Source organism: Ambystoma mexicanum, chromosome 4p (assembly GCF_040938575.1).
Source record: "Ambystoma mexicanum isolate Mex_15411 chromosome 4p, UKY_AmexF1_1, whole genome shotgun sequence".
Taxonomy (NCBI): Eukaryota; Metazoa; Chordata; class Amphibia; order Caudata; family Ambystomatidae; genus Ambystoma; species Ambystoma mexicanum.
Window position 1 is genome coordinate 898448498 of NC_090927.1, and position 16966 is coordinate 898465463.

The 16966-nt window shown below is 42.2% G+C and overlaps 1 protein-coding gene across 14 annotated transcripts in view; it reads right to left on the reverse strand.

The window, feature by feature from the left end:
• The window catches only part of MAP3K7 (mitogen-activated protein kinase kinase kinase 7), a 1005666-nt gene that overhangs the window by 969789 nt on the left and 18911 nt on the right, over positions 1–16966 (reverse strand). For all 14 annotated transcript variants that reach the window (XM_069606471.1, XM_069606465.1, XM_069606460.1 and 11 more), the window contains exon 2: positions 8013–8123. In XM_069606471.1, coding sequence (XP_069462572.1) covers positions 8013–8123 — 111 coding nt within the window. The remainder of the gene's footprint in view (positions 1–8012; positions 8124–16966) is intronic.

Consider the following 16966-nt stretch of genomic DNA (forward strand, 5'->3'; position numbering starts at 1 on the left):
ATCTCCCCTGCCCCCCGGATATATACAAATCTCTTCTCAAACAAGGAACTCCCATGGAATACCATAGGAATGTCCTCAACTTTTCGATCTCAAAAGGTAAAGTGCTGCAGACCTTCAAATCGGCGTACATCAAGCCGCTACTCAAAGACACAGCAGGAAATGTAGAGAACATATCCAACTACAGACCCATCTCCAATAGCCCGTACACAGCCAAACTGCTAGAAATGTACGTTTACAAAACTACCCAAGAATTCATAGAAGAGCACTGCCTACTAGACCAAGAATCAGCTCTCCTCTCAATATGGGACGACCTAAAAGCAAATGCCGACTCGGACAACAGTACTGCCTTGATACTTCTAGACAAAGCGCAGCATTCGACGCACTCAACCACGACATCCTCATAACGAGATTAGAAGGACTGGGATTAACAGACGCATCCCTACTATGGATGAAATCCTTCCTAACAGAACGGAAACCGTATGGATTAAACCTTTCAAGTCCAACCCAAGAGACTCCACATGCGGAGTACCACAAGTATCATCTTTCTCCCCGCTTTTATTCAACATCTACCTATATCTATTAATCAAAATCATCAAAAGACACGGCCTCATCTGCTACAACTACGCCGACGAGACACAAATAATCTTCAAAATACAAGACAACACACGAGAAGAAAACACAACACTAGAGAACTGCCTTCATGATAAATTCAATTGGATGAACTTGAACCACCTCAAAATGAACCCAGGCAAAACAGAGATAATGATAATCACTAAAAAAAAAAAAACGGAGGAGACATCGACTATATCCCTTGGCCAAGAGAACTCGGTACGACCCCAAGGCTATCATCAACTGTAAAAAACCTGAGGGTCCTGATGAACAACAATCTCACTCTAGAGCCACAAGTAAACGCTCTACACAAGAAATGCTTCCTTCTCCTGCGAGCAGCAAAAAGAATACTACCATTCCCGTCATTCGCCAACAAAACACTTACCATCATCGTGCTGGTCATGTCCAGAGTAGATCATGCCAATAGCCTATAGCTGGGTATGCCTGAACGGCTTCTAAAAAAAACTACAACGCATACAAAATGCAGCAGCCAGGCTCCTTCTCAAACTACCCCGAAGAGAACACATCACACCTGCGCTAAAAACACTACACTGGCTACCAATAAAGCAACAAATAAAATTCAGATCAATGTGCATCACGCAAAGAGCAATACACAACCAAGGGGCAGAATTCCTGAGAGATAAGTTACGCCTACACCAGCCGACAAGAACGCTCAGATCAAGCAACGACATCCACCTGGAACCGAAACCCTACACCAGAAGAACACTCAAAGGATCCTCTTTCTCTCACGAGGCACCAAAAACCTGGAATGACCTACCAAAGAATGTATGGAACACAAGAAACCACCCAGTATTCAGAAAACTGCTAAAATCCTGGCTCTTTACTGCGTAACAAGAAGACCACCCACAAGTGCGCACACACCTCTAAAACAACGATGAATAAAAGATACTGATCCCGGTTCCCACCAAACAACCATACACAAACAAAATCCAAAGAACCCACTCCACGACATAAAATAAGACATAATGAGAGATAGCCACAAGAGGAGGACACTTAAAACTGAACACCTAGACAGACCAATGACGGAAGCACTTAGACGACTCACCCATAGCATCCCGGCCTGTACCACAACCGAAGTCCCAGCAGACAAATTCACATAGATAGTAGGGAAAGAGAACACCACAACTCCTGCTCCGACACCCAATGGAGGAGAATAGACACTCCAACCTCACTACACATAGTTAATTAGAATACAACACTATACATAGTTCATTCGAATTTAACAGGGAGTGTGCCACGCTAAAACCTCAATTGTTCTGTTAGGCATAGGCCTCTCTCCCACTATGCAGACCTTCAAATCTAGCTGCGATTTAGGATTCTACTGAATTATTCAATTGTTTCTCAAATTCAGCTGCGTACGGTACTATACTCAATTGTTCTGTTAGGCGTGGCCCTCTCGCTCCACCATGCAGGACTCTCAAATTTAGCTTTTGTCGCACCATGCAGGACTCCCGAAATCTAGGCATTCAGCCATACTGTTAAGATTAGCTGCAAAACATAGTCCACTAACAAAAAAAGCTCAAACTTTCTGCATACTTAAATCACTCAAACAACCACATCTCGCACTGCAAGCTACATGCACTTCACCACACCGCAACAACACATAACACACACCAACAGCACACGAGTTCCGACATCGCTCCGATACTCGCACCAAAGCTCAGCGCACAGTGTATACCGAGATGAAGTTGCCAACAGAACTCCACTCCTCTCACTATCCTACTCCCTCTTCACCCTACTAACCCACCCTGCCTTCTCGTTTGCAGAGCCGCCAGAGCACCTGGGGACCAACTCTGTTGGTGACGGTGCGCGGTACAAATACCTTTAACATTTAAAAGAAGCATCCTGACAAGTTATATTAAAGAGGCTGCAGATGATACAGAAGAAGTATTGCTAAAACAGATGTGGTACTTTTGTTTTGAACTTTTCCCATTCCTTCCTGGAAGGAGAATATCCAGGATTACCATTGGTGCTGTTTTCTTTGTGGAACTTGGGAAGGGTACTTTTCAACAAACGAAGAAGGAACTGTTACCAGTGTATTTTTGGTTGATTGAACTTTTCAAGAACTGATTTAAGACTTTACTTTTCCTTGGAAGACATGGACGTTGGACATACCTGGCGGAACGAGATCTGCCCAGGACAAGTAGAGGTCATCCAAGACGCTGGTTATTTGGTAATCTTTCATTTATGTCGTTTATGATTTGTTTTGCTGTTTAATTTCCGTTTAGTGTGAGGACCAGTTTAATGCTAGGCGATTTTCCCTTAGATCCTAGACTAGGTAGAGAATTCCCAGGTAGAGTAGACTTAGTTAGGTTTTCTTTGCAATTTTTGTTTATAAATGTCCAATACTGAGAAAACTACAAGCAGTTTTCTGCCTCACATTACTGACCCCTCACAGGGCCTTCCCTCTCTAGCTCATCTAGTGCAGTGCATATCCCTCCCTAGCCCAAGCTTCCCTCAACCCCAGGTGGGTCTCCTGAGAGCAGTAACCCCTACTGTCCGAGATCCTGCCCATCTGGTGGTGATGTCCAAAGACCAAACACCATTTATAACTATCTCCTTCCACACTACTATTACACTCCTCTGACCACACTACTACTACTACTACCTTCCACAGCCATTCTCCCAGTCACCCCCTCCTTTCGCTCCCTCAGTAACCTTCTCATTCACGCCCTACTCTGCCACAATTAGTTCTGGTCACACACTTTGCATGCACATTCAAACCAAAGTACTGCTTTCTCACACCAACCAACACCACACCTCCCTTGCACACACTTCAGCAGTCCTCATCCACGTTTCTCTACACTGTACGTCCTCCAATTGATCCTCCTCCTACCTTGACCCCAAACAAACAAAACACACCACCTTCCCGGTTCCTGTGCCCCTTTTTAATCCTCCCTTCCCTCTCCATGGCCTCTCTCCCACACCTGGTTCCCAGCCAATGCTGTCGTTCCTTTCCCCCAGGGGATGTTTTACAGGTGATCAAATACATAAAAAGGGGCCTTAAACCCCTCCCCCCCTTCTCATACACGGGTCTGCCTGCTCTAGGCAAGAGCGGCCCCAATGATCATAGTCACTATTGTAGTTCGTGTGAGGTATGTCCAGCATGTTTAAGATACCAGTGTGGCTGGGGAACTGCTCCATGATCCCATTGCAGGTCATAACATTGTTTTTGCGGGTTTTGCTGCGGATAGCACAGAAATTGCTGGAATGATGCGCAGTTGGTGAATATAATACATTTTTATGCGGAGTCTGAAATGTACAGATTGAGAATTAACTCTTTGTAAACCTTTCTCCCTACATAACTAGATCTTGGGCCAAACTGTGATAGAGAAGTACTAAAAACTGTGGCAGCTATGCATTTTGTTTGCACAATGCACTATGCACTTTAGCCTCTCTGCACATTGTTTAAATAAGGTTTTAACTGGTTTATTTTTTATTTAACCATTTTTGAGTATAGTAGTTGTTTAAACCTATAGATTCTTGCATATTTATTGTAAATCTAAATAAGGTAACCTTGATGCTTTGCACCCTGTCCAATTTTATCTACATGTCAGCATTTCGTAGCTGTTCTTTTTGGTAATGGATTTTATTAGACAATAATTTGCACAAGCACTATGCACATTATACATTGACCGAATACGATTTGTATACAAACTTAAAAAAACTAAACAAGTTTGGTATTAGCTTAATAATTAATGAATGCATACATGGAAAAATCCAAGAAATATTGTATTTTATAAAGATTTCAGGCAATTGCAAGCCACAAAAGGGTTTACTTATTTTTCTATATAAAACAAAATATGCAAGAAAGGAAACTACAACATACATTCTTCCTTTATGTACTAAGCACTTTATAAACCAGTGTTGTAATGTACATAAAACCTATTTCAAAATGGCCGAATGCATTTACCAAGGGAAGTCATAGAACCTTAGTAGGGTAGAAAGTGAAAATGGACAACATACACACAAAAAACTCAATGGAACCATAGAGTTTTGCATGTATTTGTGTTTAATGGCTTTGTGCAACAGTTTTTGTTTACGTGATCAATCAGCAGGAGCGCTGCGAAACGCGTTGTACTGCGACAAATCTGTCTCTTTGATGCCTAAATAGTTTAGTTAAATTGACCAGATTTATCGCAACAAGACACTTGAAAGTCAGCGCATTTGGAAAGTCATGACCGGCTTAACTCAGGGCGTTCCCGTTGATGTCCCCCATAATGCCATTTTGTATGTCATTGTGAATCCCTTCTCTAATAATATATATTTGCTCTTGGGCTTTGCAACAGGAATGCAGCAAGTTAAGCCGATCAGGACTTTCCGAATGCGCAGACTTTCAAGGATTTTGTTGCGATAAATCTGGTCAACTAAACTTACTTTTTTTCCAGTGAATTTCAAGGGTTTGGTTCTACCATAGTTTTATCTGCACCACTGGCCATGGCCTTTGGCCGTGTCCACTGTTAATCTTACAACAGTGCCAGACCACTAGCCAAGGCCTTCGGATATGACAAGTGGCCACGGCCTTTGGCCATGCCCAGTGTATATTTTAAAACACTAACTGGCCACGAGCCATGTTTTTAAAAAAATGAATGTTTCCCCATAACCGTAGCTATAATAAATGATTCCCTGCCTTCCCAGTCACTCACCAGGTGCCCCTCTCCACCTGCCCTGCTCCCCCACTCCTATAAGCTTAGGTTTCCCCTGCTAGCCCTCTCCCATGCACCCCAAACCCTTGTTCCTTGTGATGCATTCCCACTGACTTTTTCTTCTGTAGCTGTGGTTATACTGTCGAATAACCACGGCTACGGGGAAATTGTTCATTCTCTTAACTTGGTCCCTAGGCGCCCCCCCTCCCTCCAACTCCCCAACCAATTTCACATTGTATCCTCGTCCTTCCCTCAATCCCCTCCAGCCTGGTGCAATTTAATTGTTTTTCCTCCTCCAAATGGCATTTTTCTGCCTTTTTGTTTCGGATAACCCGTGGGCATAACTAGTTATCGCTCACATCAGGGAGACAAAATAGCAGCTTTTTCATTTTTTAATAGCCTCTCTTTTGCAAAGCATCATAGCAGATCTCGCTATAATTTTGGGATAAGGGGGCACCCCCTTCTCCATCAAATATAGTACTGGATGCCATAACCCTTGTACACCCAACCCAGAAAGCGAGTAAACGCTTTGTGCCCAAGTTGCACCTGGCCCATTTCTGTCCACCGGTTTTCGCTGTGCGCTCCGGCGAAAATTGTCCTCGTTTGTCTATGGGAAAAGGAATGGGGAATTTTTTATTTTTTTTCTCAATGCCTTTTTTTATTAACTGAGTTTTCCTATAATGTCCAGTCTTTCCCTGCCCCCCCCCATCAGTACATTTCTGTCTGTACATTTTCAGCCAGATCCGCATAAGAGCCAAAAGTTATTAGCAATTCCTTTATTTCATTTCTTATGGTACTCAGTACTCAATTTAACTATAGTGCGGTGACTGCCGCACGAAAAGAATGCTGGAGTTACATTTCTTCCGCTGGTCCATTTCGCGGAGCAAGTTTGTTCTTCTGAGCTGCTGAATGGGTATACAGCTCCCCACGGTTTCTCGTCCTGACAGGTAGCTTGCTTGCTTGTTCTTCCAACCCTAGGCATGCTGGATGTTGAAGTCCGACTCGGTAACATTGTACAGTACAGGTATCAGGCAAGAAAAAAGGTGGTATTCATTTCATACAGGCAGTTAAAAGTAGAAGGTACAGGGACTGGGTCCCTTCCAACTCGTACACCCCTGCCTCTGGGTCTGGACTGGCTCTGGTGAAAACCCTGGTAGCCCCCCCCCCACCTCAAGATGAGAGGGGGGTCCACCCATCCCCTTTTGACAGGGTCATTTCCCTGACTAAATGAAGATGACAACAGCAACCAAACTAGGGAAAACAAGGTTGAGAGAACGCAAAACCTCTCAGGCAGAGGGACTATAATAATCTATGGGGTAGTAAATTCAGGATCACACATTTCTAAGCATATCCAAAGTGAGGTGGATAGTTTCATGTAACTCGTTATGTTATCTAAAAGCAAACAGGCCCTTAATGGGAAAACCTAGGTCTCATTCAACAACAGGAAAAAGCAGCTACTGTTGCCCTCGTGAAAAAGGTACCCATTGCAGAGATGTGCAAATCAGCCACATGAAGATCAGTTCATTCTTTCACTGCTCATTTCTGCATTGATTAAGATGCACAAGAAACGTATTTGGTTAATTTAAAAGGAGTGTTCAGTTTCACCTCTCCTTTGCTGGTGTATTTTTGTGCCCCCCCCCCTTCTCTCATAAGAGGAATGTGCTTGCTACTCCCTTCAGTGTTTATGGATGATAATGAAGATCCCTGGATGAAGGAGGGTTAGCCATTTTTAAACCCAGTTCTTCATCTATGGTATCGTCACTATATTCATAAACAACCCGCCTACCTCCCAAAATGGCTACATTCAATGCAACAAGAAAGGACATTTTTTAATCCATATCATTCCTACTTACGAACCTGAAACGAAGAACTGAGCTCCAACTTGCAATTTGGTGCACGATAGGAGGCGGCAGCAGCCGCCATCTTAAAATAACAGTTTTCCTTTCCTTTCTGTATAAACATCACTTTATCTGCCTTCTCGTTATTCACCTTTTTTTTTTAAAGGGGTAAAACAATTTTTGTTTCAAGGCACTACTGTTGTTCCAGTTGGAGATATGCTTGCTTTTCTGTGGACTAATCCCCCTTGAAGTTCATTAGTATGAGGTTACCTTGTGGGGCTTGGTCTGTCTCCAGTTTAAGGTGTTTTACGGTTCAAGAAGATGCCTTCCAATGTCACCCAGATAGGGGATTATGCCCCTTTGATTAGTACCTCCAAGTGTTTATCTTGTGATAAGAGATATAGGTTGGCCTATTTCAGTGCCAGACTAGTGCCAACTAAAACAAACTTGTGGAATTTCTGTTCTACTTGCCTGGTGGGTTAGTACAGAACCTTTATTAATAATAGGAGTGGAAAGAGACCAAAGGTTATATGTATTTTAAAAATCCAAAGAGCAGGGAAATGCAGCTATCATCTGCTGTGGTCTGAGGCTTTACAAAGAATACATACATTACACAACATTCTTGTAGAAGTGCAATTATCCACTCAACGACAGAAGGAGGGTGTCACCATTGTTTCATCCCAAACATCAATTAAGACATTCCTGAAGGTGAAATCCTACTTCCTAGTTAAATGGCCTCAAGTCAACTTGGAGTTCTTCATTCACTTTTCCCAAATGTTTATATTAGGAAAGAAATGTTCATTCATCAAAGTCAAAACCTTAAAGGTTTGATGAAGATGAAAGATGGACATTTTCACAGTAGAAATATTCAGCATACATCAGAAAGACGCAACAGTACCTCAACAATGAAGGCCTTCCTTTCAGATTCACTTTCTATTTGCTTGATGGCAACATCTTTCCCTCGCCATTTTGCCTTGCAGACTACTCCAAATGCTCCTCTTCCCACAACCTAGGAAAACATCAAGAGTAATGATTGCAGTGTAACTTCAAAGACTATGTATAATGCACAATTTGTGCATGGAATGTTTATCCAGTACTGACATTGCCCCTGATAAAATAGTTAGCCACAAAAAATAAAAACAGCAACAAAAACAAGGTGTTTATCGAACAGAAAAGTTAAAAACAGAGCAATTAATAAAGTTTGGCAGAAGCATAATCGGCGTTTTAACACGAGTATTATTGAGAACTATGCTTACGATTAGTTATTCTTATCTTGTAGCCTAGTATTATGACATTTCGAAGTGTTCTACAAAGAAAGTTGAAGGAGTTTGTATATACATGTACAGCCTTTCTACATTAACAGGGAAGACAATAGTTCCTTGAACCGCATTATTAATGTACATGCCCCCGCAGACTGCAAACGTTACCATGTTGAGTTGTGTCTTTCATAGCAGATTATGGAGAAAGAAAAAATGTAATAGAAGTTTAGTGACAAGCTCAAGCTTATACAGAATAAAAGGAAATTATCTCTTTGAGCCAACCACCAGCCTTATAATTTTCACATAATCATTTGGAGTTTGTATTTTACGGATAGACCACACTTAAATGAAAAGGTTATTCATATTTACAAACTGTGTTCATCTTGCAAAAACATAATAAAAAGAAAGACAATAATACAGTTGAAGATTTGGTGTATGCCCACAATCTGTGTCCGTTTTTATCCTCTCCTACGCTTTGTCCCAGTAAGTTTAATCCATCTTTTACTTCGTTTTTTATGTTGCTCCTTACATAGTATATGTGAGAACATTTTACACAGGGATCAGCCAACATATATTCATCAGAGCAAAAATAGATGCACATCTATTGGACACCGTACACCAAGAAAATATCCCTCAAATTCTAAAGACCGGAGTGGGGGGGGCATCTGTACTCCTAAACTCCATATGGCAGAGTCGAGGCACAGAGCACCCCAGCCAAGATTCTCTATTTGGTATCGTGGACGAGCAATAACGGCTTAAGCTCTCAGGAGGTGATGTGGGTTGGTTCTTAAGTACAGTGTAGTCCCCAAGCACCCACAAAGGACTGTACACAAAATAGGTTAGTGAAAACACAGTTATTTATATAAATAAGGTTCAAGTTATATACACAATAAACACACTTTGTACTCGGTCAAGACTATAATGTCAAATATATACAGGTCTCCGTGACACCACTCTTAACTATCGATTCCTTTGAAATGCATCCACTGCTAACAGCTCAAATGACATACGAATCAGATGGTAAAATGAATCAACGATAGACCACAGAAAGAACGCAAGTTAAATTAAGCGATGGCAGAAGTCTATCCCACCACCATGAGACCGTTCTGTGTGAGGATCCCCCCCGCCCCACCTGGGCCCCCTGTAAATAAAGCGTATTGATAAGCCCAGTCCAGATATGCTTAATATAGTCTTGATTCCTTCAAAAGGTTCTACGACCCCAATGTACCTGGTTTTGCAGAGTTCTTCGACGAATGAGCGACGGGCCCTTCTTGGGTGAGCTCCCTTTAAAAAAGGCAGGAGCCAGCGGTCGTCGAGATTCCAAGTGAAGAAAAGGTGAACACTGTTGTCGGGGAAGCAGCTTCGAACCTCGTGGTGCTCGTTGATGAAAGCTCGTGAACGTCCTGTGAAGAGGAGGCTTGCGGTATACCTCGACAACAATGGTTTGTTGCCGCAAAGAGTCAATCAAGGGCGCCGGGTCGTCGGCATCAGCGATTGGGACGCGACCACGGCTGGTTGTCGGATCTTCGGGGGCGTCCTTGAGGACTTCGGGTGGCAGGAAACACACCGGCGGATTCTCCTTGGTCGTCAACGACCTTGACTTTCTCCAGCTGGACAAAGCGGTAGACGATGCTGAGCAAGGAAGTCCTTGAATCAAATGTCTTAGGCAGAGGTGGAGCGTAGCAGCTTGACGTCAAGTTGTCCCCACATCTGGGAAACACACTTCAACGGGCTTCCAGCGGTTATAGCAAACTTCGACAACGACGATGGACTTGGATGTCCGGCTGCTTCACTTTGGATTCCGCGGCAGTCCCCTTCTCCGGTCGGCAGCCTTTCAAGGGTCTTAGTTCCAGGGAGCTTTGGCAGAGATCAGCTGGTGCACAATGGTCCTTTGTAGCTTGGGAAGAGTTCTCCTAGCCAGGTCCTCTCTTGGATATGTTTCTTGAAGGTACAGGAGCTTTCAGATTGCATCTAAGGGAAACAGCAGTTACCCTTCTTCCAGCTCAGCTTCAAGATTAAGCATCAAGTTTCGACTTCAGCTTCTGAACGATTTCCATCAGTGAAAGGTCCCCAGATATACTGTTTGGTCTCTCATTCACTCTGCTGAATCATACGCAAGCAATCATTCAGAAGGGCATTCATGCAGGCAGGCAGCCAATTAGGCTTCCAGTGCATTCAGGTCATTCTTCCCCATCCAGACACTCACCACACGGAATGTGGATTCGGACAAGCACCAGCCAATCAGCACCACACACTGCATTGATTTCAGGCAGGGCTGTCTCAGTCATTGTGTCAAACACCAGAAACTAGACACCCATAACATGAAATGCGTATTCGTCACACACTCCATTCACCCAGGTCCCAACCAATGGGCGTACCCACAACATACAGTCACTGGGAAGGCTCCATTCAGTCTGGCCTGGACTTCCCCCACAATACCATATATGGAACTTCCACCCAACAGCCAGTCAGGGGATGGGACAGAGTCAGGGCTTCCCAGGACTTTGGGAAAACAAGGTAATGGGCAGTAGAAAGTAAGAGGCCACAGGGGCCATCTCGTCTCCTATCAGGAATCAACTGATTCGAATGGCAGGGCCTGGGTATCCCAAAATGGAGGATACTCGGGGCACCTGTCAGATTCAGCATGGAGCTTTCACCAGCCCATACCCTGCTCTGTGGGCCACACAGTGGCTCAAAAACATACACTAAGGGTACAGGGTTGTACCCCCACCCACGGGTGCCATACGGGTATCCCAAGGGCTTGCTCACCACGACCAAAAAGAGGAAGAACTGCACTGCCAGGAGTCCCGCGTGGACCCCTGTGCAGAAAATAACACACATGATTAAAGCACTACATGACAAGGACATGGAGGCCGTGTCCCTCCAATGCATTTCCAGCATCACACACCTGGTTCCCAAATGTAGACATCAGGAGCCAGCAATTGCAGCATACAATGCCAGGGTTACAAATTAAGTCGATGAGCAGGAGCTAAAACTAGCTCCTGGGTTTCAGGCTTCAGCCAGTAGCCAGGAGCTAATGCTGGGGAGCCAAGAGCGAGTACTCAGGGCTCTACGAATAGTCCCATTTAAGTCATTGATGATAATGTCCAATGCGCATCTGATAAACAAGGACCCTGCACACTCTTCCTTCTGGCCTGGTCTGTAGCATTGCAGAATGCAGACCACCAGGCCCTCCAAACCACCCCCTCCAAATGCATGGACATCATCCAGACAGCCCTCAGGTGGTTTACCCCACTTCTCATGGACAACAGTTTCTCCAAATGGCAAAAGTAAGCTTATTCAAGGCAGAATCTTCAAACCCCGTCTTACAAGGAATTTCAAGGGCTCTTCTGGCCAAGCAGCATGTCATGAGTCACCAAACGGCTGACAACAGCGATGTCCCAATTGCATCTTCAAAATAGGACATTCACGGCCTGAGAATCTAACATCATCCAATCATGGATGTTACAGTGGTCGAAATTAAGGTTTTTCTTTAAGAGGGAACTTTTCAGGGCAACAAGAACCCACTACATAGCATGCCACAAATCTTTGTCCACATGAGTGACAACTGGAAGCTTTAGTCTTTCAAATAAGACCCATTATGCTTTAAAAGGGCACATTCCCAAACACGCATAGCAAATGACACATCGGTTTTAAATGCTATGGCCTGGGGAGTCAAGAATGGCTCCTGGTAGTTGGTGGTGGTAATCTAACCAGGCCTTTCTAGTCCTCAAGCGAGCTAAATAGCTACCAGCAACTTCGTACCCTGAAGTCAACTAAGCACCTCAAACCTAAGCAGATAGATATTTTGATACTCTTTGACATTGTTGGGAGATTATTTGCCCTCTACTGAGTAGCAGTTTAATCCCCATTTTTTGCTGGTGGATGGCACTGCCAACTGCCTTCTTCCGAGGCCAGGGATACACAGGAGATTTAATAAGGTTTCCTCTAGTAACTCATTTTCTGTCCTTTACTCTCTGCCGCGAATATGTCGCTTGTTTTTTTCTAACTAGTTGTCCATTTTGTAGTCTACTTCTTTTGCCATTTGTTCATCTGCTAAGTCTCCTTCATCTTTAAACACATTTATGATGAGGAATCCAAAAAAAAAAACGTTACTGGAGACAAGACCTTTGTTTAATGTCTAACAAAGGGCTTCCTGCTTGCGATCCATTGTTACAACGTAAATGCCTTAAGCAACCGTATGAAAATTGATTGCACAGGATGATGCACCAAGTAGAATAGGGAAAGTATGTTGGCGGCCCGGTCTCAAATAACATGCATAGTTTTTGGGGCTTTAAGAGCTCGTTGACCAATCCCACTATCAACTAAATCCTATTTCAGAAGTAAAATGGTTTAATTTTCTTCCTATATGCCCTGCCAGTCTCTTGATCACATTCTATCTATACCAATTGCAAATGAGAGTTGGATTTGGACTAATGGAAAATTGGTAATATTATTTTAAAAAAGGCTCTAAAAATGCGACGGCAGTTAGCCTGAATGGCTTGTATAATTATACATTTAAATCTGCACCTGTCAATTGATCTAAAGTTCTATTCAAGCTTTTTCCACAAATTGTAGAATCTCATTGCATTCCCCCTTCTTGGTCTACCTACTTTATTGTTCCAAACTATAAAAATAAGAAAAAGGAGAGGGGTGACCGTTTATATCCCAGTAACTACTGGCCCGTTTCCTTACTCGATGTGAGTGGTAAACATTTTGCTTCCATACTTCTCAGACACTTGGACTAATGGTTATGGTAGAATTCCAAATCAGCTACCTGGTTCCCAAAGTCATTTTAGCAACTATAGTGAATGAACTGGTGCTCGCCTTGGCCTCAAATGGATCTTTTAGCATCCTTTTAAAGCATAAACTGAGCCAGAGTATGGGCTAAATTGGTGGCCTGGGATCTTCGAACATTTTTAGTCATTGTAACCAAACTTTATCGTAAAACCTCGATCCAAGTTAGAATAGATGGTAGGGGTTTGAATTGCTTCGCTACCCTGACAATGTATTTATGTTTCATTGTACTCTAATTGGCATTCAGAGCAGTATAACTGCGATGTAACATTTAATTTAGCAGATTACATTTATAGAATGATCAAAAAGAAGACCAAGGTTATTAGGTTTCTCAAATCAAAGAAAATAGAATGTTAAACTTCGAAACTCGAAGAAGAGAAACTTGACGTTCTTGAACGCCTTATTTATTTAGGTTACCCCATCTTTAAAAAGTCTGCTGATCTGGCCATTTTCTGTGGGCTAGGGGATAAGTGCATTTTGTTTACACCCAATTAAAGTATATCTACTCGTTACGGAGGGTTTTCACTTCTGCCTGCTATCAAATTTTACAAGTTGAAAGTTGTTCCTGCCCTAATCTATGGCTTGGAAGTCCTTCATTTGGAAGACTGGATTTTGCTGTGCCAACTTGAGGGAATTATCTGGAGACCAGGGTTAGGCCTTCCTAATAGTTTAACCATTGGGGTGGTTTGTTTATGAATTAGCCTTGCTTACTTTCCAAGCACTTTCTAAGTGGAAGTTATTACAGCGATATGCAAAAATCTTTTAATTCTTTATATGAAGATCTCATGGTTGGTAAGAGATCTTCTGTTAGCTTGCTTGCAAACAAATGTGAAGATATTCTTTTGCCGTTAAATGCCTTGGTCTCTATGTTTAAAGAAAATCCCAGTTTGTTTAACTAAGGCTGGGGAATCACGATTGGTGCAATACCAAACCATGTTTTATTTGTACAAGTTCATAGCTGCCAGGTTACCCAGTTCCATGTGCCACACCTCGAGCCAGTCCTGATTTGTACCGTTTCATGCTGGGACTTGGAGTTTTGTTTATTCCCATTGTAAGAATGGATCTACAAGTCCCAGCATGCAATGGGAAAAATCAGGACTGGCTCAAGGGGTCACACATGGAAATGGGGTACTTGACAGCTATGCAAGTTAAATCGCAATTGAGAAGAGAAACTTATGGGGTAGTGCTACAGTACTGAAGTACATTTCTAAACATGAAATACCATCACTACTTCATAACATTACATTTTAACTTATTGCCTACAAAGGGAAATATTGGGTATTAGAGCCAATATTCATATATCAGACCGTGTGTCATTTTTGCAAAATATAGACACTAATGTAAGTGTAGATTGTAAATCTGGACAAACAAAAACAAGTTTGGGGGTGGGGGTCATATTTTATGAACTTTCTTCATGTTAAAAAAGCGTTTTCTTGATTATGCATTATCTGGAAACCAATTAGCGTGATCGTTAGCTGGGATTAGATGTTGTTTATTTTTTATATGGTTTCCATGCATATGAAAGGCTTCATCTTCCTCTTTCATTATTCCACTGTTCCAAGATTCTTGGCTGCTACATTGACTCACACACCTTAAGAATCATTGCCCAATACCGTTTCAAAGTTTAGAAGATACAAACATGGTACCCACCAAACTATTTCTTCAAGCTAAAGTGTTCTCACATCGCTGGAGTAAACAATCAATTTCATGGTTTACCTAACTGCCCCTGAACAATCTGAAGGACCCCTTCGCCTCCATGAAATGAATTTGTTTATCATTTTCTATTACTGGAAATCATGTCATGTCTACACAATGGTTTGTTCACTTTTTCACTCCATTAAATTAATGTATGTCAATTCTAGGTTAGTAAAACTCATTTAAATACTATCTATAAAAGGATTCGAGGGACAATTTATTTCATGAGAAGCTGAATACCTGACCAATACACTTTAACTATCAGTATCCCAGAGAGCCTGCAGGCACTTCACTGGCCACCATTACATCCAAAAAGGCTCTGTCAGGGTTGGAAGTAAGCAATCTGCTGCTATAAACATCCACACGTTTTACAATTTCCAATTACTGAGCGCTGTAGTTGGAAGCTAAAGCTTTTTCCACCAACACTTGCTCAGCATCCCCAACGCACTACATACGGACTCTAACCTCCACACAATAGCCATCTGCAACTCCACCAACATAATACCCTGTATCCCCTTGGATAATGGTCAGTTGTACACATTATATGCACTCATAAAATGTATATTTAAATGATTTAAAGAGAACACCAAAAGGCACACTCTTCCTACCCCGTAACTAGGTACCCCTATTGGCCCCTCTCTTATTGCTGCTTTCCACCTCCCTGTTGGTACCTTACCCCCCCCCCCTTTGTCAAACAGTGCCTTCGTTTGCTTTAGCCTGTCCTTTCTTCTTGCCTGAAGCAGACACTACAGGAATAGATGGGCCATGAATATCATTGGGGCGGGGCCATGTATGTTGAAAACAGGCTTCACACATGCTGAGCAGACGATTATTTTATAAAATGTGTAGCTTACAATTGCATTAAAGGACCTTTCTAAAGTGAAATTTGCTTCCTAAAGTTAAGTCGACTTAAACCGTTTTCTTTTTTCTGGCTATACCCACAAATACCCTGCAATGTTTATAATGCAGGGTATACTTCTAGAGAGGGTATTTGCTTGTCAAAATGCTCATTTGAAAGTACATGCTTTTATTGTGCAGACAGCAGTTATAAGGAAACTGTGCTGTGGGTTCATGGGAGCCAACTTCTGATTTTTACTATGAGGGCAGAAATGTCCTCAAGCCCATGAATACGAGGATGCACCTGCCCAACCCATCCCATGGCCAATAGGTGCCACCAGCTTCAAACATAATACACTGCAGCAACAGTGACTCGACCTCTTCGGCGACCTTGGTAATTAGGATGGGTCATGTTACCTTTAAAAAATGCAAATATGATTTTGGTCTCAGATTGTGGTCAAAAATCGGTGCATTAAATTGTTTTATTGAATCAGCTGAAATTAATCAACTTTTCAATTTGATACATAAAACATTTCATAAACACAGCTTTAACATTAATAAAAGGTTATACAATTTTGTATACATAAAACAACAAAGCATATTGAATTAGTTTTGTTATCTCATACATTGTCTATACTTAATCTGATTCAAGATTTAAAGAGCTCAGAAAATTAAACTGTCGCAATTTGAAAAATTATGTGCGAGGTACTAGAAATGAAAGACTAACATGATTGTTCATCTTTAGTACCCAAGTATTTGTGGTATTTTCTGAAATGAACTAATCTTCGCTCAATCAACGCTGGGCAAACTACAATCAAATGTTCACTTGTTTCAGGAGTCTCGATGGTCTTACAAAGCCAACACACGTTCTGAGCTTTAACTAGAATTTTCCATTTATACAGCAGCTCTCTAGTTAGCCACAGGTTGAAGCGAAAACGCAGAATGGAATGTCTATTAAAGACAGAGGGAGATAGCTCCAAGTACTTTTCCATGATACCCATTCATTTAGGATGAAAGCTTTCCTGAGAGAGATGTTTATATTGTAGGCATAAGAACCGATTGTCGATCCAATCCATACGATTTTCAGCCTTGTCAGGATTGGAAATTAATAGATCAATCGTAACATTAGCATTGGAAAGAACTTGATAGATCGTTAGTAGCCATCGTTGAACAAATGTGTGTTGGCTTGTAAAAACATATTCTGATAGAGTCTTTAACATCACTGCCATTGGGGTAGACAGACATTTACAAAAAAGGGCACACA